The sequence below is a fragment of the Sceloporus occidentalis genome, unplaced genomic scaffold (assembly GCF_023333645.1).
Source record: "Sceloporus occidentalis isolate IW3139 unplaced genomic scaffold, rSceOcc1.0.p SCAF_3, whole genome shotgun sequence".
NCBI classification, from domain to species: Eukaryota; Metazoa; Chordata; class Lepidosauria; order Squamata; family Phrynosomatidae; genus Sceloporus; species Sceloporus occidentalis.
This window is the reverse complement of record NW_028316983.1, coordinates 79,040,569-79,065,244: the sequence shown is the minus strand read 5'-3', so window position 1 is coordinate 79,065,244 and position 24,676 is coordinate 79,040,569. Positions and strand designations below refer to the sequence as shown.

The 24,676-nt window shown below is 39.8% G+C and overlaps 1 protein-coding gene across 7 annotated transcripts in view; it reads right to left on the bottom strand.

Annotated features, from left to right (window-relative positions):
* RNF11 (ring finger protein 11) overlaps window positions 1–23,154 on the bottom strand; it is a 32,900-nt gene extending 9,746 nt beyond the window's left edge. The window contains exons 1-4 of one of the 7 annotated variants that reach the window (XM_089515113.1): window positions 22,801–22,888; window positions 22,075–22,309; window positions 11,889–11,998; window positions 11,209–11,394 (exon numbers count right to left, since the gene is read on the bottom strand). In XM_089515113.1, the coding sequence (XP_089371239.1) occupies window positions 11,209–11,304 (96 nt within the window). In that variant the 5' untranslated portion in view covers window positions 11,305–11,394; window positions 11,889–11,998; window positions 22,075–22,309; window positions 22,801–22,888. Of the gene's footprint in view, window positions 1–569; window positions 1,074–11,208; window positions 11,395–11,888; window positions 11,999–21,708; window positions 22,049–22,074; window positions 22,310–22,800 lie in introns of those variants that run through there. The other 6 variants (XM_089515112.1, XM_089515114.1, XM_089515115.1 and 3 more) reach the window with 6 other exon arrangements.
* Between the last annotated feature and the right edge of the window lie 1,522 nt (window positions 23,155–24,676).

Genomic DNA, 24,676 nt, shown 5'->3' with positions numbered 1-24,676 from the left:
TTTTAAAAAATAAATTCACAGAAGTGTTCAATTAGCTGCTCAAAGAGCTTCAGCTAGCAATTAAAAAAAGAAGCCCCAATCAAAATAAGACACTCATTTCCATGTTTTTTTAGATAATGTGTCCCCACCTTCTGCACTCCAGATAACAAAGGGATGTATGGGTTTACTTTGCCTATCATGGTGCTGTGGAACTGGACATTCCAGCCATTCCAGGAATTGAAATAGTAGTAAACTACAGAGAAACTCCAGAGATGCCTCAGGGGAAGGTAATGGCAAACCTCCTTTAAACAAATCTTGCCAAGAAAACCCCATGACAAATTCGCCTTAGGATGGCCAGATGTTGGAAATCACTTGAAGGCATACAACAAGAACAAGAGAGATGCCTGAAGCTAGCTGTATTCAGAATCATACCAGGGTCATTTAAAGTGCTCATTAACATGATAGAAATCACAGGCAAAGTGCTTTTATGCTAAACAATATACCTCCAAGCTTATTATGGATGGTGAAAACATGTAGGGGTAGCTATGCTGGCAATTTAACAAATCCAAACAAAAATCCATCAGTGATACCTTTATTGGCCAACCGAAATGCAGAATATACTTTGTTGCAAGCTTTGGAAGCTCCATGGGCTTCTTCATCAGGCAAGATGTTACAAACCAAACAGGAGAAAAAACAATTGGAAATGTTATTCAGATGATTGCATGTTGTTTCAGTCCTTAGTAAAGATGTTGTGCTGGGAGGATATCTTTTGCAGGCAGGCTCCTCCACCTTATGGCTATGCATAGATCTGAACCCTCAGCATGCCTAGTGATACAATGTCACTCCAGGCTGCCATTTTAGCCAATTCTGGATCTATATTTTTTTCTTTTGTCTGTTTTGGGGAGGTTTGTGGGAAGTGGGAGAAGTTACGGGAGCAAACTGTTATCTGTTCATGTGATTTTGAGAGATTTGGGGTGCTTTCACAAATGTTGGTGTTGGTCCAAAACAGTTTACTTTGCAGGGAGAGAAAATACAGGACGTTCCTGAGGACATTTTCTTTCCTTAGAAATAAAACAAAATCACCCCTAAAATACTTTTTAAAATACTTGTAGGTTTTGAGGGGCTTTGGGACAGGGGAGGTTTCCATGGGCTTCACGAAGCCCAGAGTCTATACTCTGCCCACCCATGTCCTATATGTTCAGTCAAAATGAACAACTACATAACAGTTTAAATAATGCCATTACCTAATTTCACCACAGATAAAATTAATGCACAGGAATCCACTGCATGCTGTTGGGTTTGTGTGTCTTCACATGGTTTCTGACTTATAGTGACCCTAAGGCAAATCTATCACAGGGTTTTCTTGGTACAATTTGTTCACAGGCGGTTTGCCTTTGCATTCCTCTGAGGCTGAGAGAGTGTCACTTGTCCAAAGTCACCCAGTGAGATTTCTATGGCTAAGTGCAGATTCAAACTCTGTTCTTCAGAGTCATCATCCCAACACTCTCTCCACTGCGTATCTTTTTGTTTATCTCTAAGCATAAAAACTATCTTCAATAACATCTTGTATTTTCTCTCCCTGCAAAGTAAACCAACTGGACCAACATCCATCCTCTCCATGATTTTGCCTTCATTTCCCACTTATGGGGACCCTAAGGTGAACTTGTCACAGAGTTTTCTTGGCAAGATTTGTTCAGAGGGGGTTTGGCTTTGCCTTCCTCCAAGGCACACTGTTGTTGTTGTTGTTGTTGTTAACTGCTCTCAAGTCAGTCCCAACTCATGGCAACCTTCTGCTTAGGCCCTGCAAATTCAGGCCTGTGATCTCCCCAAATGAGTCATGTTTAGCAGAGCTGAAATATACACAATTGGGGTTATGTTGGATTGTACTCTTATGCAATTGGCTGTGCAATGGACACACCAAGGCCTTGAAATCAACCTCTCTACACTGGTTGATTAACTCACCATTCACCAAGTGAAAAGAGAGAGGGGGGGGGGAGTGTGCTTACAAATGACCGGTGGCACTAGGAAGAGCCTTACACAATTCTGAGGAAGCACTCACTTACACAACTATTTTAATGCCAGTGTGGTGCCTGAACAGGATTTCAGCCATAATTTTAAGCTTAAAGTAGAATAGTTGCTTGAAAATAATAAAGTCCACACTATCTATGTGTATTGCTGCTCATACAATATGCATAGTTAGAGCAAACCTTCTTAAATTATTGCATTTCAATGTAAAGTACCCCAGTATAGCAAATCAGATGGGTTGGCTGTCTATCTTTCCACTTAAAAATACTGAAAACCAGCATAAAAAGATTAAAGAAAGGAAAAATAGTTTTAATGAAGCATAAAGCTCCTTGATACAAGCAACTAATTTTTGCACTTCAATTATTGCACAGCAGGCCCCCTTCATGTCAGGATAATCTCCCGGGGTGCATTTTAGCCAGATGAGTTTTCACCCTCCATTGCTCATCAGTGCTGCTCTTCACTTGGTTCCTGTCCCTACCAGGTGTGATAAGTTTCATTTTATCTGGCAAAAATCCCATGTCAGGCCTCACTGGAAAAACACATTCAGCAACATAGTTAAGATTCAAACCTCCAAGAGGCTCCACATGGACAATCCCAGCTTGTGCCTCTTTAATGAGGCAAAAACTTTTGTGAGGAATATATGTGTGTGTGCCAGGAAATGGAGTGCAAACAGTGATAGATCACAGGATGCAGTGTGGCTTATCAGAATCAACTGCATAATCAGAAATTCTGGTCTGAAGGTACCAGAATTTACTCATTGACATCCCAGTCACAAGTAGGCTCTTATGTTGACTTTATTACATCCTTAACTGTTATCATACACCAGATCAAAAATTTCCTTCATTATTCATATATTCATATGTTTACCTTACATTATGATTCATTGATGTTTACCTTTCATCTTGGCTTTATGCTCATTATGTGCCCCACCTTTGTCCCTTAACTATGCTTTAGGATCATCACTGAAACTGAACTTATCACCCCATCACCATACCCACATGTTGTGCATTTCAGTGAAGTAGACTGAGTTTACCAAAGCTTACTCTACAAACTTCTTTCTCTCAGTTAGTCTCTGAGGAACTGCAAGATAACTTTTCATATTGTTACAGATTAACATGGTTATGTCTTTGAATACTCTGTTGTTGTTGTTGTCGTTGTTGTGTGGCTTCACATCATTTCTGACATACTGTGACCCTAAGGTGAATATTGTGGGGTTTCTGTGGCTGAGAGGGTTAACACCCCAAGGTCACCCAACAGATTTCCATGGCAACATAGTTTGACAGCGAAGCATGGTTCCCCAATTGCATTTTCCCCCTCTAAAATAATCCACTTGTGGTTCACATTCATGCATGAATTGATTTAAAATGGACCCGCTCCAGCTGACCAAAGGGCAAATTTAAATCGATTCCGATCCACATCTGGTTCACACTTGCACGGAATCGATTTATTGAAAACGACACGGAAAAGATCTGCGTCAAAAAGATGTGGGTTGAATGGGTCTGGTGCATGCCCCCCCCCCCCAAAATCGCTTCACCGATTCAATTTAAGTGGGAACTAGGGTCATTTGAACCGGTTTAAATCAAATTGTGATCCGGTTTAAAAGGTAGTGGGAATGAGGTCCTGGAGAACCCAAGGTTTGTCTCTGCACTGCAGAAGAACAGAAGAGTAACTGGAATTATCATTTTCTTTTAATCCATCATGTCATATGTTACTGTTAGAAAAGTCTTTCCTAACAAAAATTTAGACGGAGAACGGGATATATTTGTGTATTGGTACAAGTAGAGGAGATGCATGGCCTGCTCCAATGGGACTAAAACTGCAAAAATAATTAATTCCTCTAAGAAACAATGAAAATTATCTATGAAAACTGATGTGATGTTGCTTACTCCCCTCACTGCCATTCCAGCAGTCTGTCTATGGCGATTTGTTCATGTTTCCACCATCTCCATTATTAATAGTACATTTGTATCAGAAACAGATTATGGCACAGACCATGAAGTACTAATACCAAAAAATTAGAATAAAGCTAAGGAAGAACACTAAATCAACCATCATGCCAAAATACAACCTGGAGAACATCCCTGTAGAATTTCAGCCAGGGACATTGTAAGGGAGGTATGCCAAAGGGGGAAAAAACACTATCTGCAGCCAAAAAGAAAGAGAAGTCTCAATGGATGAAAAATGAAAATTTCAAGCAGTTAAGGACAGAGGAGAAGCAAAAGTAAAAGGTGACAGAACCAGAGTCAGAACTCCAACTTCAACTGTTCAATGACTGGTGCTCAGGGACAATAATCAAAGCAGAGAAATAGAAAGTGACAACAACAAAAAAGGGGGAGAACAAGAGACCTCTCCCACAAGAACAAAGAAATCACTGGGAACCTTAAACCAAATGTGGGGATGCTCTACAATTAGCAGGGCAACACATTACATGACCAAGTAGAAATAAAAAGACAATGAAAACATTACACAGAAGTACTATATAAAAGAGATAAAAGGATGACAGATTCATTTGAGTAAGAACCATATGAAGATCAACCTCCAGTTTTGGAAACCAAAGTGATAGCTGTACTCTAAATAATTATAATAATAAATTATTATTGTTGTTGTTATTGTTATTATTAAACAGTGGAAGAAATAAATAACCAGGAACAGATGGCAGACAAACAGAGCTGCTTCAGGCTCAGACACAGAATCTATTCTAGTTTTAATTGAAATCTATCAACATATATGGAAACCAAAACAATGGCCCACAGATTGAAAACACTCAATATATTGTCGAAGGCTTTAATGGCTGGCATCCATAGTTTTTTGTAGGTTTTTTCAGCTATGTGGTCATGTTTATTCCTGATGTTTTGCCAGCATCTGTGGCTGGCATCTTCAAAGAATGCTAACCCGGAAGAGAGTGAGTATATATATATATACTGTGTGACCCTGGGTGAGGTTGAGTGATTCCCATGTTAATCTGTGTATTGGAGGACAAAACATCAACAATTTAAAATACGGCGATGACACCATACCACCAGCAGAAAATAGCAAAGACTTGGAATGATTACAAAGAAGAAAGTGGAAATGCAGGTTTACAGCAGAACTTTAAGAAAACAAAAATAATGAACACAGATGATTTACATAACTTTAAAGCAGACAATGAAAGCACTGAACTAGTTCAAGATTTCCCATACTTTGACTCAGTCATTAATTGGAATAGAGATTGCAGTCAAGAAACCAGAAGACGACTAGGATTTGGAAGAGCAAATGAAGGAAATAGACGAGATCCTGAAGTCTAAAATATACAATTAAATACTTCAGTTAGGATTGTTCATGCCGTTGTATATGGACAGTGAGGAAAGCTGATAGGAATAAAATTAACTCATTTGAAATGTGGTTCTGAGAAAGAAAATAAAGTGTGGTCCTGCAGAAGAAATATAGATACTGTTCTATGGACTGCTAAAAAGACAAATAAATGGGTTCTAGAGCAAATCAAGCCTGAACTCTGTCTAAGAGCCAAGATGACTAAACTGAAACTGTAATACTTTGACCATAGCATGAGAAGACATGAATCACCAGAAAAAATAATGCTTGGTAAGTTAGAAGGCAGTAGGAAAAGAGAAAGACTGCCTTCCAGATGGATAGACTCAATAAAGGCAGCCATAGCCCTGAGTCTGCAAGACCTGAGTAGAGTTGTTGATGATTCTGAGACTGGGAGGTCTCTCATTCATGGGGCTGCTATAAGTCAGAAATCAACCTAAGGGCATTTAACAACAACAACAACAAAAGGTTCCTTCTGGGATGGCAGAAACCACTCGACCCTTCTTACATATGAATAGTTGTTATTAACTGCCATCTAGTTGACTTCAACTCATGGCAACCTTGTGGATGAGACATCTCCAAGACCCCTTGTCCTCCACTGCTCTTCTCAGGATCAGTTTAATTTCTTCCTGGGCAATGACAGCCATTCCTATTATAAAAGTCTTGCCAAGGCTACACAAAATATTCAGCAGAGGAAAAAAAACAAGTACTGGCTTGTTGTTGTTGTGTGCCTTCAGGTTGTCTCCAATTTATGACGACTCTATGGCAAATTTATCATGGGTTTTCGTGGCATGATTTGTTTAGAAGAGTTTTTCTTGCTGCTTTCCTGTGAGGCTGGGAGAGTGTGATTTGCCCAAGGTCACCCAATCGGTTTCCAAGGCTGAGCAAGGATTCTGACCATCTAGAGTTCTAGTCCAATATCCAAACTACCACATCATACTGTGGTAAGTAATGGCAACCTGGGCTTTAGGTAATAAATAAATTTGCATATGAAACTGCATATAGCATGCTTAACCTTCCAACTATGTCGCTCCAATTATTTGTCTTGATTGGCAGTTGATGCCCACAGAAGGAATGGTATTTTGATTATTATTGATGAGTAATTAAAGCAAAGTAGTTAGTTAATAATGGTCCAGCAAGGGTCTACTTCCTCTCACTTTATAATAAAACCTCCAATATACAAGAGAGAATGGACCACTCCAATTATGCAACAGAGCAATAAGGTTGGCAAAAAAGTGAAAACATTGCTGTAGCCTGTTACTTCTATGTTGAATAAAACCTGTTTATGGCAACATTTCAAATGAGAGAGATGCCATACACTCCTGTTTGTGAGAACTGATGGTTTGTCCCTGCAAACAGTGACAGTGCATTTTCAGATCCTAGGGCATTAAGCCAAGAGTGATTTCATTCCCATCTTAGCCACCTCTAATACAGGACAGACATTTGCAGGAGGGATACAGGCAAGAAACAGAAGGATGTTCACTGCGGACTGATGATACAGCACACACACACAAAAAAAAAAACCTCACAAAAAATCTTCAACAGCATAAAATTTTTAAAAAATGAAGTTTGCTTTGGTTATTTGTAAAATCTTTTCATATACAGATTGTTCAAGTTCAAATAAACTTTTGTTCGCTTTGTGTTTGCTATCAAGAAACAAGTGCAGCATAAAAACAAGGACTGTAAAATTCCTAGTTCAGGTTATTGCTGTAATAATACTGTAATATTGCTGTAATAATAACCATCTACCTCACAAATTTAGCACCTCCATCCACCACAATTCCCTCCCTAAACTGCTCACCTGCTCAAAGACTAGGTGCTGGCTGCAGGAACTAACAGGCATCCTGCTAGACCTCCTGAGATATTTTCACAAACATCTGAGCATGTGTATGGATAATACGAACAAATGTACAGTGAACCATATGAACACCCTTCACTGTACAGTACAACAATAAGGACTAATATTGGCCTTTTTGTTGTTGTTGAACAGCCAGTGTAACATAGTAGTTCGAATGTTTGACTCTGCAGACCAAAATTCAATTGCCCGCTTGGCCATGAAACTCACCGGATGACCTTAGGCAAGTCACACCCTCTCACAGTCTTAGGGGAAAGCAGTGGCAAATCTGCCAAGAAAACCCCATGACAGGAGGGTAATAATGACTCACCTACACTCCCCTTGAGGTTTCAGGAGGAACGACTGATCTCCCCCTCCCCTGGAAAAAAAAGGAGGGGAAATGGGAGTTTGGGTTCTCCAGGATCTTGGCAGGCAGATGCAGCCTGCCCCCAAAGTGTGGAAGTAGTCCACTCCTGCTGTACAAGTTTCTAGATAAAAATGGTATTGCATTCAAAATGTTATGTTCTGATCAAACACAAATGCTTTTAAATTGATTTTATTTTTGGAAAATAAATTGTTTGCTTCTGATTTTACGCTGGCGTTAAAAATATTGCTTTGAGTTCACAAAGTTATTCATTGCCAACTAGTAAGAAATATAATTAAGACATTTTTTTCAAATGAAAAGGACTATAGGGATAAATCTGATATGTGTGTGTGTATATGAGATCCAACAATATTTTGTTAACATCTGACAAGTTGGACTTTTTAATAACTGTGGACTTGATAAAGTTTTTTTAAATTTAAAAACCCACACACAACTATTTTATAGTTATATATAATCTAATTAGAGATCAGAATTGCTATTGTTACTGCTTAACATTATAAATCGAATTATAATGAATATTTAAATTGTAAACACTATCTGTAGCTCTACCATCTGTAGTCATAAGAAATATATGAAGAAGCTGTAATAACATCCTATCTGCTAACAGAGCTCCAGCCATACTTGATTTAATCTAATTTCAACATGCTTGTTTTTCTGATCAATGGATTTGTATCAGTTTGTGTGCTGGCCAAATGGCCGTAATAAAGTTTTAATAAAAAGTATCACAGTTTGGAAAAACTGATTCTTTGGATTATAAATCCCAAAATTTCTTAGAGTCCCCTGCCATGCTGTTTGGGAGATTTTGTACACTGTAGACCAAAAACATAATTATTGCAAGCTTTGACTTAAATAAAATTAAGTGGAGAAAATATTCTAACAAAGGTAGTATTCAAATAGTTTTCTTACATAATCATACTCTGAAAAATGCATCTTGTAAAATACATATAAGGAAGTCACTGTAGTGCTTGGTATCACAGCCCAGCTCTTTTGAATGCCAGCCCATTGCCCTGCTGCCTGGATTAATCATGCTAGACTGGCATAATACTGCACGACGAAAGCATTCTTTCCAAAGTAGTGACTGCAGCTTTATCTGAAGGAAACTTAAAATAACTAAAGATGCTGATTGTTCACACTAGTGTAGCACGTAGCTAATATTGTGTGTTCCTTGGGGTATTATGCAATGCTTCCCATAGATCAGTTAGAAAAGTACAGGCTCCTCAGAAGCCAACTACCAATGAAGCCCTGCAGAACAATCTGTCATGCCACTTGACATCTTGAGGTCAGAAGGCAATCAAGAGATCATAAAAACAACCTCCACAGTCTGGCAGAATCATCCATATATTCATGACTCCTGCATATACACAATCTGCATAAAGAAGACCAAGAAGTACCATCCTAAAGGATCCCAGAGTCATGCAGCTCATGAATCACTGACATGTACTAATTCAAAAAAGGCACTGGTTATGTCTGGAGATACAGAATTCACTTGAGGCAGTCCTCTCAAGCACGAAATACGAAACATGAGAGAAATCTCTGTTGCAGCTGCCACTTTATGTGCCATCAGCTCCTTGGCACGAAGCAGCATTGTCAGGACAGGTTTTAGCAGTTATATCTGACATGTTATAAATAGGCCATGGCTATGTAATACAAATTACTTTACAAACAACAACAAAGAATCCAGTATTCATTAATACCCAAAGATAGGGCAGCAAACCAGTTTTATGAATACTACTCTGGCTATTCGGATCTACTACAGCCACTTTGGCACCATCCACCATGTCCCTCTCCCCTGTGTGAATTCCTGCCACCCCCTCCTTGTTTGTTTCTCCTGTCCACCAACATCTGTTTATGAGTGGGGATGGGGGTGGACAGAAGTAGCACTTTGTCCCATACTCTACATACTGGACTTTAAATGCCCTTATACTCAGAAAGAGGCTAGCCAATACAGTGACCATAATTGTTATGTGTGAAGAAAGAGCTATACATCTTGGTCATTAGAGCAGAACAGTATATTTCATAGAGTGCTATATGTTACAGCTGCCAGAGTATGTACAAATACAATGAGACTATTACATCACAAACCAGGAACCAGTGCACCCCATACAAACTATTGCCTGATTTAACCAGCTTCCCAAGCTTTTTGGGTACACTTTGTTGTTAACTGTTGTCAAGTCGACTTCGAGTTAGAGCAACCCCATGAATGAGAGACCTCCAAGTCACCCTGTCACCAACAGGTCTTGCAGACTCAGGACTGTGGCTTCCTTGACTGTGTCTATCAATCTGGAATTGAATCAATCTGGAATGCAAGCTTCCTTTTTTCCCCTATTGCCTTCTGCCTAACCAAGCATTCAATTTCTTTGTATTCTGAGGTAACCATAGCCTCTTGTCTTAAGTCAGTATTTCTCAAATAGTGGGGCGGGCCCCCCAGGGAGGGGCGCGAGGCTCCGTAAAGGTATGTTATACAGAGGTGTACTTATAACAATTTTATAGACAAATGATACTATTTACAGTCATGCGGGGGGCGCGAAATGTTTTCTTCTTCCTGGGGGGGGGCATGACAGAAAATAATTGAGAAGCACTGTCTTAAGTACAGGTTATACATCAGGACAATCAAATGTTGTGGCACACCCATTTCTTTAAAAGCAATCCATAGATTTTTGTGATCAATATAGTCAAAGGAAGAAAGGTCATCTTTTATCCTTGAACTGAAGCACTTGGGCACCAATCAGAAGCAGTGTAGTTTAAAACACAATTTAGATCCAGTCACTTCTCTGTAGCCCACAGATTCAACTATTTACAGCTTGAAAATAAATATTAAGTTTTTTTTTACAAAAACCAAACCTTAATTTTGCCATTTTATATGAGGGACATAATTTTACTGCTAGAACCTTAAAATTTTAAATTGGCATTACTATCTTAGCTTAAGCGTTATGATACAATTACAGTGGGCTGATGTATTTTTAAATAAAATAGAAAAATAATATAGAAAAACAGCTGTTGTTTCAAAATGCTACAAGCTACAAGTATTTTGAAAATAAAATGTATTTAAGTAAGATATAGAAGATTTAATTAAAAGAAAAGTAAGTAACTTTTGTAAAGAAATATAAGAGTAATTAAAGGAAAGTCATAATATGTGAAATATTATAAATATTCAGCTTAAAGGACGGGAAGGTCATGTTTTAAATGTGTATGGTTGTGTATGGTCCTTTTCTTCCTATTTTTCTTTTTATTTTTGACTTAGTTTAGTTTTTTGTGTGTATACTTTAGTATAAGTTATTAGGTATTATGCATAGTGTAATACAGAATGTGTTGTGTCGAGGTTATTTTTATTTTATTTTTTCTTTTCTTGTTTTTATGTTTAATTCGTATGAGAGTTAATGGTGTTTGTGTTGTAAATAATTGTATTTGATTTTAATAATAAAATTTATTAAAAAGAAAAAGAAAAAAGAAAATAAAATGTATGAAAACAAAGCAGCACACACTTCTGCCCACCACAAGCACCAACAGTTCTATCACTGTGCTATTTGTCAAACTTATTTTAAAAACAAATCTGCAACATAATAATAGGCAGACTTGGGAAGAAAGAGAAACACAATGAAGGCCCTGTCCACATGGGCTGGGATACTTAGGGGGCAGATGAGAATCCTGGCCCGCAGCTGCCCTGACCTGCCCCAGTTACCTGGCTCTTTGCTCCCATGCCACAGAGGCTGTGTGAGTCTCCCAGCGTTTCCACTGCTGTTGCAGGTTGCTCACTTCTGAGATCAGAACAAGGCATTCAGTGTTGTCTTGAAAACTTGCACCAGAACCAGGGTTTGGAATGTGCACCATCTGAACAGGATGATGCCGGAATGGAGGAGAAATGGGCCTTGTGGCCAGTACAGAGAAGGCCAGAATTCCATGAGAGAAATAAATTGTATTACTTCATTCTGCACATCAAAGTAAATGCAAATATCATCTAAACATCTGTTACTTACATACTGATCATGAGATAACACATCATATTCCAGACAATCAAATTCTTGCCTCTCAAGATCAGGCCCAAAAAATAGTGCTATTTTCCACTACACGGTTACAGAAATCTTTTATTTGCTGCTGTGTATGTCACATAGCAAAAAGACAAGAAATTATATACAGCAACTGCAGAACAGAGATGTGAGAATTATGACTGCCTAGATGTTGTTGGATTATAATCCCCATCATTCCTTATCATTTGCTGTCCTGATAAGGGTGGATGCAATTTGTGGTCTAGCAACAATCCTAAGAGATACAAATTGCCCACCCCTGCTGTAGAAAGAACACTAATTTGAAGGAAGGAACTGAAATCTGTTAAAAAAAACAAACTTAAGAGTTGTTGCTCACATTTGCCCCATTCAGAGAACGACGACAGGGGAAATTGTAATTTTTCATCATGAATAACTTGGTAAGATGATCATCTGCCAAGTAGTAAAGGACAATCCTGCCAAAGAATCCTAGGGAGACAAAGGAGTGGTAAGCCTCCTCCCCTATTATACTATCAGAACATTGGTAGCATAAAATAGATAATCAGTGGTTGCATGCATACAGTGGTTGTATATATACAGCACTCAATTACTACTTGGCAAACATTCAGTTGTATTCATTGAAATACATTGTATCAAAGCTGAAAAAAATATCTGATATCCTGGTGAATTACATTGGATTTACATATGTTGTGAGTTGGACAATCACAACTCATTTTTTGGTTGTTGATGTCATCATTCTCTATGACAATACAGTGACCAAAATGTTCCCCAAACCCAAACATTTACTGGTTGGTAGTATGCAAGGGAAGTAAAACAGAATCATCCAGCTATTTTCCTAGAGCTAGGTAAAGAGCAATGACATAATCCACTGCTGTCCCACAGGTCCATCCTTGCAAATGCCTGCCAATGTGCATCCAGCTATAGGAAAATAGTTGGATGCTCCACCCTGCTCTCCATTGACCAGAAAATGGCCAGGTTTGGGGAGGGGGCTACAACTTTGAAAAGATGGGTTTCAGGGATAAATGGAAACATTGGCCCGTTACAGACCGCCCAATTTCTGAAGAAATGGTACAGATCTTCAGTGTAGATGGTATAGTAAGAGAAAAGGAAAATCCATAATAAACAGAACAGGACTTAAGACAGCCTTAGATCAGGGAAAAGCAACTGTGTATGGACTAAGGCCTCCTGTGGACTGCACACACACACACACACACACACACCCCAAGCTCAAATGCCTGTTTTCCTCTTCAGGCTCTCTAAAAATGATGACAAGAAGTGGCTCTGTATCACTTCTTGTTGGCTTTTTAAATCAGTGCAGAGAAAAACAAAGATATCTGGGGACAGTACAGAGTTCTGGGCTGCTTGTAGGGTGTGTATGTGCATATGCATGTTTTAATTCATTTTGGGGGATTTCTATGTGGTTTGTGGGCAAAAACTAGCCAAATATGTTAATTTTTTAAATGGACGTCTAGGATCTTGGCTGTTATATACAAATAACACAGGTAATTTGGCAGACTGATGGGGCCCTTCAGAAGCCAAAAAAAGTATGTTGCAGGGGCTGCATATGACCCAAAGCACATACTATGCCCACCTCTGGTTGAGCTTAATAGTTAGGACCTCCCCCCATGCAAAGATTAAACAAAAGAGAAATTCTTTTTCACCTGTAAGAGGGATAAATCACCTGCATTATATGTGTATATAATGAATGGTCAAGATGCTACATCACATTTGTAACTCTGCTTACATAAAGGTACTCTGAATAAATGTAGTTTCAAATGACCTATGGAATCAAATGATAGAAAAACAATGGTATCTGGGGAAGCCACTTCCAAGTGACAGAGGTCTGGAGTGTGGACAAGCTTCAAGATTATACAGCCAGTCCCCTTCCTGCCCTTGAACCATGAAAGTTTAAGGTGTGTTCCAGGTGGGGGCGGGGGGGATATTTACGATCATGGCAATAGTGTCTAAAAACAGAGTAGTTACGGATTTGTAATTCTAAGTTATGAATTTGTATGAACCTCTGCAACCATCTCTTAAGAAATGGCCCAGGATCTTATAGAAAACCCATTCAGTTGGCAAGAAAGAGGAATACATATGGAAGTATAGGATCTAGTCAAGGTCACCAGAATGTGACTTCTTCCATCGCCATGAAGTTAGCTGAATTGGAACATCTACAGAAATGTCACATTTATAATACCAGACAGTTTCAAATCTCATAAAGTTGTACATTCAAAGTACAGATGGGAACAACAAATACGTGGATACCTGCCAAGTATGAAACAAAAACTACTTTCTGAATCACTTTCTTCTCCTTGGGAGTTGATAAATTTAGCATGATCAAAAGGAACTTCATTAAACAATGAACAGGCACAGCCTGAATGGGAGCATTCTATGTAGAGAATATTATATGCAGCAATGATATGTCTGAAAAGTCAACCCATTTTACTTACTAAGTAACATAAAATTAGAGAGAAGGGAAATGGCATGTGTATGGTGGGTCAAAAGCAGAGCCTGGAAATGTTATTCCCAGTATCTACCAGCCAAAATGGCCACAGAACATTTCCAAGCTCAAGGCAAGATTTGAAGCTGAAGCTGTAACATGGGGCTCCAGTTACTAAACCATCCACAGAAAACAATGAAACCAATTGAAACAGGCCAATGCAAGCATCCAAAAGCAAAATATTATTCTTCCCCCATCCTCAAATACCTGTTTCAAGCAGAAGCAAAGGACTGATTATGATTGCTCAATTGTGAAGGCTATCCTACCTTATAATACAGGTACCTGCCACATGATTATGAAAGACACAGAATCACTCTCTTATGCCAGCACCATATTGTCATCATTTTAAGAGACTGGCTGGCATCCTGTTTGTGAATTGTGATGTTGCAAGTCTAAGCAGGATCCGCCCTGGTTAGTACTTGGATGGGAGACTGCAAACAAATACCAGGTACTGTAGGTTAAATTTCAGAGGAAGGAACTGACAAAACCACTTCTGAATATTCCTTGCTTAAGATGCAGCCACTGGCAATTAATCCTAAAGGAACAGGGCCCGTGGAAGAAAAAATAATAGCTTCCCCATTCAAACATAATTATATTGTGAATCTGAGCTCTAGTCCATGGAAGGAGTGGCAAGTATCTAGCTGAACCATCCCCTGTACATGAAAAGTCCTGATCAGAGCAAGTCATGAGGCAACAACCAGTCTTTGTGTGAGCTGACAAATCAGGCACGTCTGTTTTATTTAAAGAACAGAAGAAATCACCTCTTTCATTCCTGATGGCATAGACTAGTAAGTATTAAAGTGTTACCACAAGATATCTTTTATTTTGATACAGATAGGTTTATACAATTATACTTCCTCCCAACATCTTGTCCAACAGGAGAAGCTCCTGTTAGTATCTGTACAACCCTCTGGCGAAGATGCATAAGTATATACAGTTGGCCCTCTGCATTTGTGGATTTGATTATTTGAGGTTTTTATTAATATGTCCTCTCTAGGAATCTCTTAAGTCCTCCAGCGCAATTTTGCTGCAAGTTTACCACAGTGTTGTGCTGGAGTACCTAGAAGTTCCTAAAGAAAACACTTCTGTAGGCATTTGTAGCATGATCAACATCTGGCAGATGTTGACCACAGAGTTGCACTGGAGGACCTGGAGATTCCCAGAGAGATGATCTCTTAGGTAAAAGAACAGTATTTTTTTTTATTTGCGGTTTTTCCACATTCATGAGGGTCCTTCACCCCTAACTCCAGTAAATGTGGAGGGACCACTATATTATAAAACAGAATCACTTTTGATTGTCCAGAAGGGTTAGCTGAAAAGGCCTCTTCTAGTCAAATCTTGTAGGTAGTATCTATACTGAATTCTATTAATGCCAACATTACTAAATGTGAAGTGAAAAGCTTAAACTATTGAGCCACAACTAAATAACCCCCAGACAAAGATCTATCTTTCCTATCATGTGGCTCTGTAGGGTATAGACAGGACATGCCACTGATAGCAAATGTCATCAAGGGTGATTGATTTAATGCTTCTGTGATGTCTTCCTTAAGTGACTGCTTGTCTGAGGCATTATCACCTTTTGTTAAACAAAGTACCTCTCAGGTAATACCTCTTATGAAGTCCAGGTGGACACTCTTTGTTATGGGTCACAGAAGTCAATCTACTTCTATAGGAGTCATGCCAATGAGTAGTTAGAATGATTTCCATGCTATGGTTTCATAATGCTAGTTATTTATTTACATGGAGAGGATGCTCATCAATACAATCATACTTAGGTGAATCATAATAAATAAGGCAAGTGGTATGTTTTCATACAGCAAAATTTGAAGCTTTCAGCCAAACTCAGCAGTTAAGAAAAGATAACAGTAAAATACAAATTCAGAAATGATTAATCTATTTTATATATATATATATATATATATATATATATATATATAGAGAGAGAGAGAGAGAGAGAGAGAGAGAGAGAGAGAGACTATACAACTTGGCATGTGTTCCGTGTCAGATATTTAGGCTATAATCTTAAACATACTTAACAGAAAGTCCAATGGAATATAGTGGGTAAACCAAACTATTTATATTTATTGAGTTCCTTATTTCAGAGTAATCACATAAAGGATGTAAATATTCTCTGAAATGCTAGAACAATGGGATATTTGGTGTTCAACCAATGCAGCCAGTGCAGCCTTCTTCAGAGATGTGGGGTACAGACATAGGAGAGGGTCTTCTTAGTGGCTGCTCCTAGATTACACAATGGCTTTCCAAAGGTTAGGCAAACCCCTTCCTCCACGGTTGTTGCCTGTCTGCTGCTGTCTTATGTGCTGAACTATTGAGTAGTTTACCACTTATTTTGTTTTAAAACTGATTTAACTATATAATAAATGAAACTTATATTTGAAAATGTTTATTTTATTCTGTTTTATTGGAAACTTTTTGATTGTGTTAGAAGCCCCTTTGCAAACCAACTCTGGGGAAAGGACAGGCTGTAAATAAAATCAATAAGTAAATAATCAAAGTATTTTCTTGATTTTTTTTTCATGGATTAGTAACCCCTAAATCACACACCCCCCCCCAGTCATCCTGGTGCTCTTTTCCTCCTACATACCTGCTTCTTGCCTATCAGGCATTCTTATTCTCCCTTTACCCATCTACCTACCTCATGCTCTTTCTCTCAAGGTGCCCTCTTTATTCCCATATTAACTCACCCCACGTCTAGTGGTTTGAGTGTTGGACTAGGACTCTGGAAACCAGGGTTTGAATCCGCACTCACCATTCAAACCCACTGAATGACCATAAACAAATCAACCTCTCTCAGCTTCAGAGGAAGGCACCCCCCCCCCAATAAATCTTGACAGGAAAAAACTGCCTTAAGTCAGAAATTACTTGAAGGCACTCAACAAAAACCAACCTAGCCAAGGCCCCATACAGACTGCCAAAAAAGCTGCTTTGGGTCACTTTGGAGGTATGCTGCTTAAATGATACATACATCCTAAGAGTCTGGAAGCTGCACCAAAGCTGCACGCCAGTCTTTAGGACTGGATCATTTAAACAGCAGATCTCCAAAGTGATCTGAAGCAGCTTTATTTTGGTCTGTCTGTATGGGGCCCAAGTGTCATTTCTCTACTCTTATCCTGGTGCTCTCTGTCCTCTTCCTGCTTCTTTGGGTGCATCTGCACTTATAAATATTTTGGTTTAACACTTAAACTGCCATGGCTTCATCCTACAGAACCCTGGGATTTGTAGCTATGGCAGAGGCTAAAGACCTTATAAAACTACAAATCCCAGGATTCCACAGGATGGAACTACGGCTACAGCATTGTCAAAATGCATTATTTCTACAGTGTGGCTGCACCCTTTCTCTCCCTCCACTGCAGTGTTCACTTAGCCTTTCATAGAATCATTGAGTTAGAAGAGACCTCAAGGGCCATCCAGTCCAACTCCCTGCCATGCAGATATACACAATGCAAGTGTGCACACGCGCACGCGCACACACACACACACACGATAGATGGCCATCCAGCCTCTGTTTAAAAAGCACCAAAGAAGGAGACTCCACCACATTCCAAGGGAGTGTGTTCCACTGTCAAACAGCTCTTACTGTCAGGAGGTTCATCCTAATGTTGAGGTGGAATCTCTTTTCCTGTATTTTGAATCCATTGCTCTGTGTTGTATTCTCTGGAGCAGCAGAAGACAAACTTGTCCCATCTTCAGTATGACATCCTTTCAAATATTTAAACAGGGCTATCATACAGTAGCTCCCCTAGGGTTGGTATCCTCCCCCCCCGATTCAGTAACTCCATTGAGTCTCTCACACACAGACACCCCGCACTGACGTCTCCTCATTTCACACTATACAGAATCCATAGTAATGCTTTTTTGCACCAGTTACTCATTCCCATATACCACTGAATGTCATGCTAATAGTTGTGGCATAAACAATTAGTAAAATTAATATTATATTGTCTAATTACAATACCATACGTACAACCTAAATGTATTTACGTATACATAGTGAAGATTTGGTTAAAATGTATTGTTTTTTTAAAAAATAAAAGAAAAAATTTAAATTAAAAAAAATTACAGCGGACCCTTGTTATACGCTGGGGTTTGGTTCCAAGATCCCCCGCGGATAACAAAATCTGTGGATGTTCACATCCCATTAAATATAATGACATAACAAAATGGTGTCCCTTATAAAAATTGGAAAATCAAGGTATGATATTTGACGTCTACAAAAGCTCATGCTGCCAATTTCTTTCTTTCACTTAGTCTCAAAGGTGATGCAAGATCTCTCTACATACTGATTCTACAGACTAACATGGCTATATCTTTGAATTCCGTTTACCTAGACCAGGGGTCGGCAACCTACGGGAGGCCTAGGATCCGGCCCCAGCCCAGCCCTGCCGCAGATTGCCGCCGGGGCCTTTGGCCTCCGGCGCAGGTGCGTGGGGTCCTTTGGCTTCCCATGCAAGCACGCGGGGCCTATGGCCACCGGCGCAGGTGCGCGGGGGCCTTTGCGCACGGGGCAAGCGGCGGGCAAGGGGGGCAAGGAGGTGCAAGTGGGGGCAAGAGGCAGGCAAGGGGGGCAAGGAGGTGCAAGTGGGGGCAAGAGGCGGCAATTGTCTATAGAAGCCTCAGAAACATGCATTTATATTAACATTTTTTTAAAAATCAGCAGATTTTTTTGCGTGTCCTCCACATTTTTAATAAAAGTGTCCTCCATTTTAAATTTTTGTCCTACATTTGTACTGGTTTAATTTATTTAATTTATTATTATTATTTTTTTGCTTCGGCCCCCCGAGTTGTCTGAGGGACAGCAACCCGGCCCCCGGGTCAAAAAGGTTGCCTACCCCTGACCTAGACACTATACTTCTATTGATGCAGCTTAAAATCACATTGGCCTTTTTAGCATCTACATCACACTATTGACTCATGTTGAACTTGTGGTCTACTAGGACTCCTATATCCTTTTCACACGTAGTGTTGTTAAACCAGGTATCTCCCATCCTATATCTTTGCATCCTATTATCTATCCTATCTCGCTATCTGTATCTAACCTTTCTTTCTGTGCATTCTTTTTTCTTGCCTCTTATCACATCACAAGACCTTTTTCTCTGTCTCTCTCTTGACTTTTTGAAATGTTTGCAGAAGTTTGCATCATGTGAAGCTGCTTAAGAGACCCCCTGGGGAAATAAACATCTAAGGCTTGACTGAAGCTTTCTCCCTGATGGTTAAGGAAGGTTAGAGGGACCTGATGACTGAAGATGGTCTTTCAGAGATAGATTTTGATTAACTAAAATTTACTAAACAATTTTAAAAATAAAATTATATTAGTCATGCCCCCAGTATGCCAAATTATGAGTATGTAGCTGCTATAGACTTGGAAGTTTGACAGAGATTATTGTTGTTGTGTGAGATACGCTTTTCTCTTTAGTATTACAACAGATTGCCATTTCTATGATCAATTCATAAAAAGAGAATTGGGGGTGGGGTTGTCCCTGAATTGTTTTAACTGAGTTCTACAAGAAAGGAATTTAGATATGATATTAAATAACAGACTGCATACTTTAACTATTAATACAGTAATATTTAAAATTTACATAAGTAACATGATTTGAAACATGGAGAGGAGAAATTTACTTGATTTGATATTCTGGAGTTAGGTAAGGAATGAAACTTTCAGAATCTCCCATACATGAAAAAACCCTCCTTTTTTAAAATGGCTATTCAACATTTCTTGTAAGTGTTAAAAGAGGAAAATGTTATTTTAAAAAGTGATTTTTGCTTTACAGTGCAACATTATGTATGTTTATTAAGAAAACTTCTTGAGCTCACTCAGAACTAATCTCTAATGCAGTGGTCTCCAAACTTTACTCCTTAAGGGATTTGGGGATTCAGCTCCCAGAATCCCAGACTATTGGCCAACATGGCTGAAGCTTCTGGGAGCTGAAGTCCAAAATTAACTAAAGGACACAGTTTGGGGACCACTGCTCTAATGGATGTTCAAGGACTACAGTCTTTAACCCTGTTCCCATACATGTTTACCTGGAAAGAAGCTTCACTATGTTCAGTTGAGCCTATTCTCAAATACATATGTATAGGTCTGCAGCTGTCTAGAGGTATTTTGTGTATGTTTTACTCAGATGTCCTATAAGGGTCATTGGGATTTACTCCAAAACAAAAGTACACAGGAACTGCAACTGTATCATATAACTTTGTGCATGCTTACTTGGAAGAAAGACCCATTGTTTTTAGGGAGGCTTACTCCCAGTAAGTATGTCTCAAGAAACAATTACCAAACAACTGCTCTGAGTTGGTAAGGCCTCTTGGAAGCCTCTTGTTCATAGGATTGTCATAAGTTTAAGTTAACTTGATTGCACTTAACAACAGGAGAATAAAGCCCATTAAATACATTGACTTACATCTCTGTAAAGATACACAGGGATTTAAGTGTGTAACAGCTCAACATTCTTCCCTTCTTCTGCAGTTCAAAAACATTTTGACTAACATATAATTATCTTATAAAATATATGTAGATGACTCCATTACAGTAAACGCTTCCTGTAATTTTGTTAGCTATGATTGATTAGAAATTTGAAGAATTTTTTAAAGATTCTAAAAACACAGAAGCAAGTCCATTTATAAAACTGGTTTGCACACTGCTTTGGATCATAGCTATTATAGCTATGATCCAAAGCAGTGTGCAAACCAGATTTATAAATGTACCAAATTATAAATTCTTTTTTGAATAAAAAAAGGAATTTCAAATGCAGTTAAGAGACTGAAGCATTGAGGAAAAGAATGAAAAGTGCCAGATGCACTATGTCTTGTGCAAGCAGAAATGACTTCACTGGACAATGACTAGTGTTTTTAGGAGCCTTACTCCATCATACTACATTGCAAGGTACCAATGTTGCAGTTGGTCATATACTTACTTAGAAACGTGTTTCAGTGAACTCAATGAGGCCTACTTTTGGGTATATGTTTAGGATAAGGGTTCAGGTGAACATTTAAGATTGGCCATTGATCAGTGGCTTCACAAGAAAACATCCTTATTGTGTATCCTGAAAAAATGATCAGTTTTCACAACATGGGGGGAAATGCTAGGAGTAATTTTTTTAAGCCTTAATGAAATATGTAAACATAATTGTTTACATTTTCAGAATATATTTGTTTGCTCCTCTTCTACTGCCACAGGATAAATCTTGGTTATTCAATCTAGGTTAGGAGTTTAAACACAAATTCATATAACACATAAACAAATTACATATAGAACAAGATCACTGCATTTTTCCTAGCCACAACATGAATGAGAATACAGGGCTGGATCCAAAATGGCAATTCCATGACTGGAAAGGCTGTTTTCCATAGCACTGAGCCAGGGCAACTGAAGTGGTCTCAAACTGGGTTATTTCCGCAGTGTGGATGCAGCCAAAGCCTGTGTTGCAGAGGGTCCATTTCTGCTATAGGAAGATAATGAGAAAAAAGCAACCCCAGACAGTGATGTCACTGCATTCAGAAACAAAGGAAGCTGCACCAACCAGAAAGCCTCTCCTGGGGGCCTGAAGGAAGAGAATCAGGGCTGCGACCATCACTTTAAACACACACACACACACACACAAATCAGTAACTAGGTCTACAAAACAACCACCACCAATACAACCTTAAGCATACTTACTTGATAAACCACACCAAAATGAAGAGTTTCCTCCCAAAGGGGGACAGTTACAATCCAAATTCAATTAAAAATAAATAAATTAAAAATAAGGTGTTGTTGTGTTTGATTTTTGGAGGGGGGGATTTATATTTTTCCCAGTATTTCAGGCTAACCTGGGAAAGCTGTCTTTCCACAGCTCTCTGCCTTTTCAAAAAAGAAACTGGGTGACCAAAACAAAACATCAACACACTTCCAATGTCAATGCTGAAAAGCCACCAGGATAAAGGGAAGGGGAAAGAAAGAAAAGCAGCAAGCCTTCCCCCATCAGGCCACAGAGAGAGGTTCAGCTGAGAGAAGGGGCTTTGGGCTGAATGTCAAATTTCAAACCTTAGAAGAGCAGAGGAAGAAGCAGCATTTTAGAGGGAGGTGATGGAGAGGGGATCCCCTAAATGGAGTCTGTTGATGTTGTCGTTGGAGCTGATCCAATTCCAAGTCAGGATGACAGTCTGTGGCTGCATCCGCACTGCAGAAATAATCCAGGTTGACACCGCTTCAAATGCCCAGTTCAGTGGAATTCTGGGAACTGTAGTTGATTGTGGCACCAGAACAAAGCTTGGCATGGCTTGTAATTAGATAAGCAGAAACACACATTTACTCCCATAATAAATAAATAAATAAATAATAAATATCTTCAACTAGTATACAACTATAATATCTCCAGCTATAACAATATCTCCACAAATATCTCTAACTATAACAATAATATCTCCAATAACATTCCCAACTATAATAATAAAATCCCCAATAATATCTCCAAGTGTAACAATAATAGTAGTATCTCTAACTAGCTTTGTTCTGGTGCCACAACCAACTACCCTTTCCAGAAGCCCATAGCAAGGAGCCAGGGCAGTTCAAGCGGTGTCCAACCGGATTATTTCTGCAGTGTGGACGCATGCTAAGAAGCCAATTAATTGTGTGTGGCTTCCTCCAAACCGACCCCCCCCCAGATGCCTATTCTGTGCACCAGGCAGAGGCAGGGAGGGAGTGGGGGAGCGCCCGGCCTGGCCCTGCTCCCTCCTCGGCCTGGGGCTCATGCCTGGGCCCTGGGGTTACCTGGTAGGGCGGCGGGGGCTCCTGGTCGGCCTCGGTGCCTTCCCCATAGCTGGCCCGGTCCGACTGGGACTCGTGGAGGAGGGAGATGTCGTCCGAGGTGGGAGACTTCAGGCAGTTCCCCATCTCCTTCTCCCTTCCTTCCTTCCTCCTTCTTCTTCTCCTCAGGGCGCCAAGGGCAGCTCCTGGCTTCCCCTGGGCCTTCTCCTTCCCAGGCCCTTCATGCCCGCTCCCTCCTTCCTGCCTAAGCGGCTTAGGAGGACCCACGGAGGCCTCTCCCTCCTCCTGGGCTCCTGACTCCGAGGAGGAAGGCCTGGCTGGGCCACAGCGGAGCCTCTCTCGGGAGGAAGGGAGGAGGAGCCCAGCCTCTAGGCCTCGCCTCCCTCTCCGCGGCTCTTCCTCTCGGGACAGGCCCCGTTTCCGCCTTCATGCTCAAAATGGAGGAGGCTGCTGGTGGGGGCTTGTTTCGTTTTTTGCTTCCTCCTAGGCTGCATCCACACTGGAGAGAGAACCTGGTTTGGCACCGCTTTAACTTGTTGCCTGGCTCTGCTATGGAATTCTGGGAGTTGGAGTTTGTTGCGGGGCCTTCCTTCTCTAAGCTCCGCTCTGGGCCCACAACAAACTCCAACTCCCAGAATCCCATAGCAAAGAGCCAGACAAAGAGTTAATTCTGGGAACTAGTTTATGGTGACAGAGAAAGCTAAACATCTCAATAAAACTACACCTCCCAGAAACCCACAATATTTGATCCATGACAGATAAAGTGGAGTCAAACCGGATTATTTTCACAGTGCAGATGCAGCCTAAGATAAGTGTACTAGGGCCTGTACAGACAGGCCAAAATAAAGCTGCTTCAGGTCACTTTGGAGGTATGCTGTTTAAACGATGCATGCGCCCTAAGAGTCCGGAAGCTGCACCAAAGCCACGCTCATCCTTAGGACTCTTAGGACGCATGCATCGTTTAAACAGCATACCTCTATAGTGACCCAAAGCAGCTTTATTTTGGCCTGTCTGTATGGGGCCATAATGAAGTAATATGCTTAAAAGGTATACCAATCCTATGTGTATTTGCTCAGAAGAGGCATTAAGGTTTTGTGTGACAGAACAGTGTATTTGTGATTGCAGCATTAATACCACAACATGGGAGTACTTCCCTCTTTTAGCACCAACAGGATTGTTAACACTGCAGTCCAACTTCTGTCTGAGAGCAAGCACCAATGAACCCAATGGGACTTGATTCAATAGAGCAGAGACTGCAACACAGAAGTGGGACAAGAGCACATTTCACCTGATAGTTATGGGAAGAAGGGAGTGGGATACTCTATAAATCAAGTTATTCCTAGTAATGTGTAAAATGAAGAGGTGACAATTACTGATTAATCTGAACTATACAGTGTGACACTTAAAAATATGCTTTTCTCCAGAGCATTTGAAAGTCATCACCCATAAAGAAAATAAAAATCAGGATCTTGGGAAATTCAGGTTCAAAACTCCATAAAACCGTAAGATTCACTGAGTAACCATGCCCCAGTCATTCAGCACAGCCTACCCTATAGGCTTGGTAAAAGAGAGGAGCCTGTTGTTCTACCCTTAGAATCTCTGGAAGCGGAAGACATAAATGGAAATAAATATGGATTCACTTTCTCTAAAGAACATGTCAAAACTAGTTTTTATTTCTAGCCTTCCCAGAGAACCAGACTACAAAAAAATTAGGTTCAACTTGACATACAATTATATACTGGAGCCATTCTGGAAAATCACTAGAAGCCGCAAAAGGTAACACAAAGAAAAAACTACTTTTTGGCAAGAAATGTGTTGCTTTTTTTAAAAAAGTAAAACTGGTGATGGTACAGATTGTGTCCTCTTTAGCTGCTGCAGA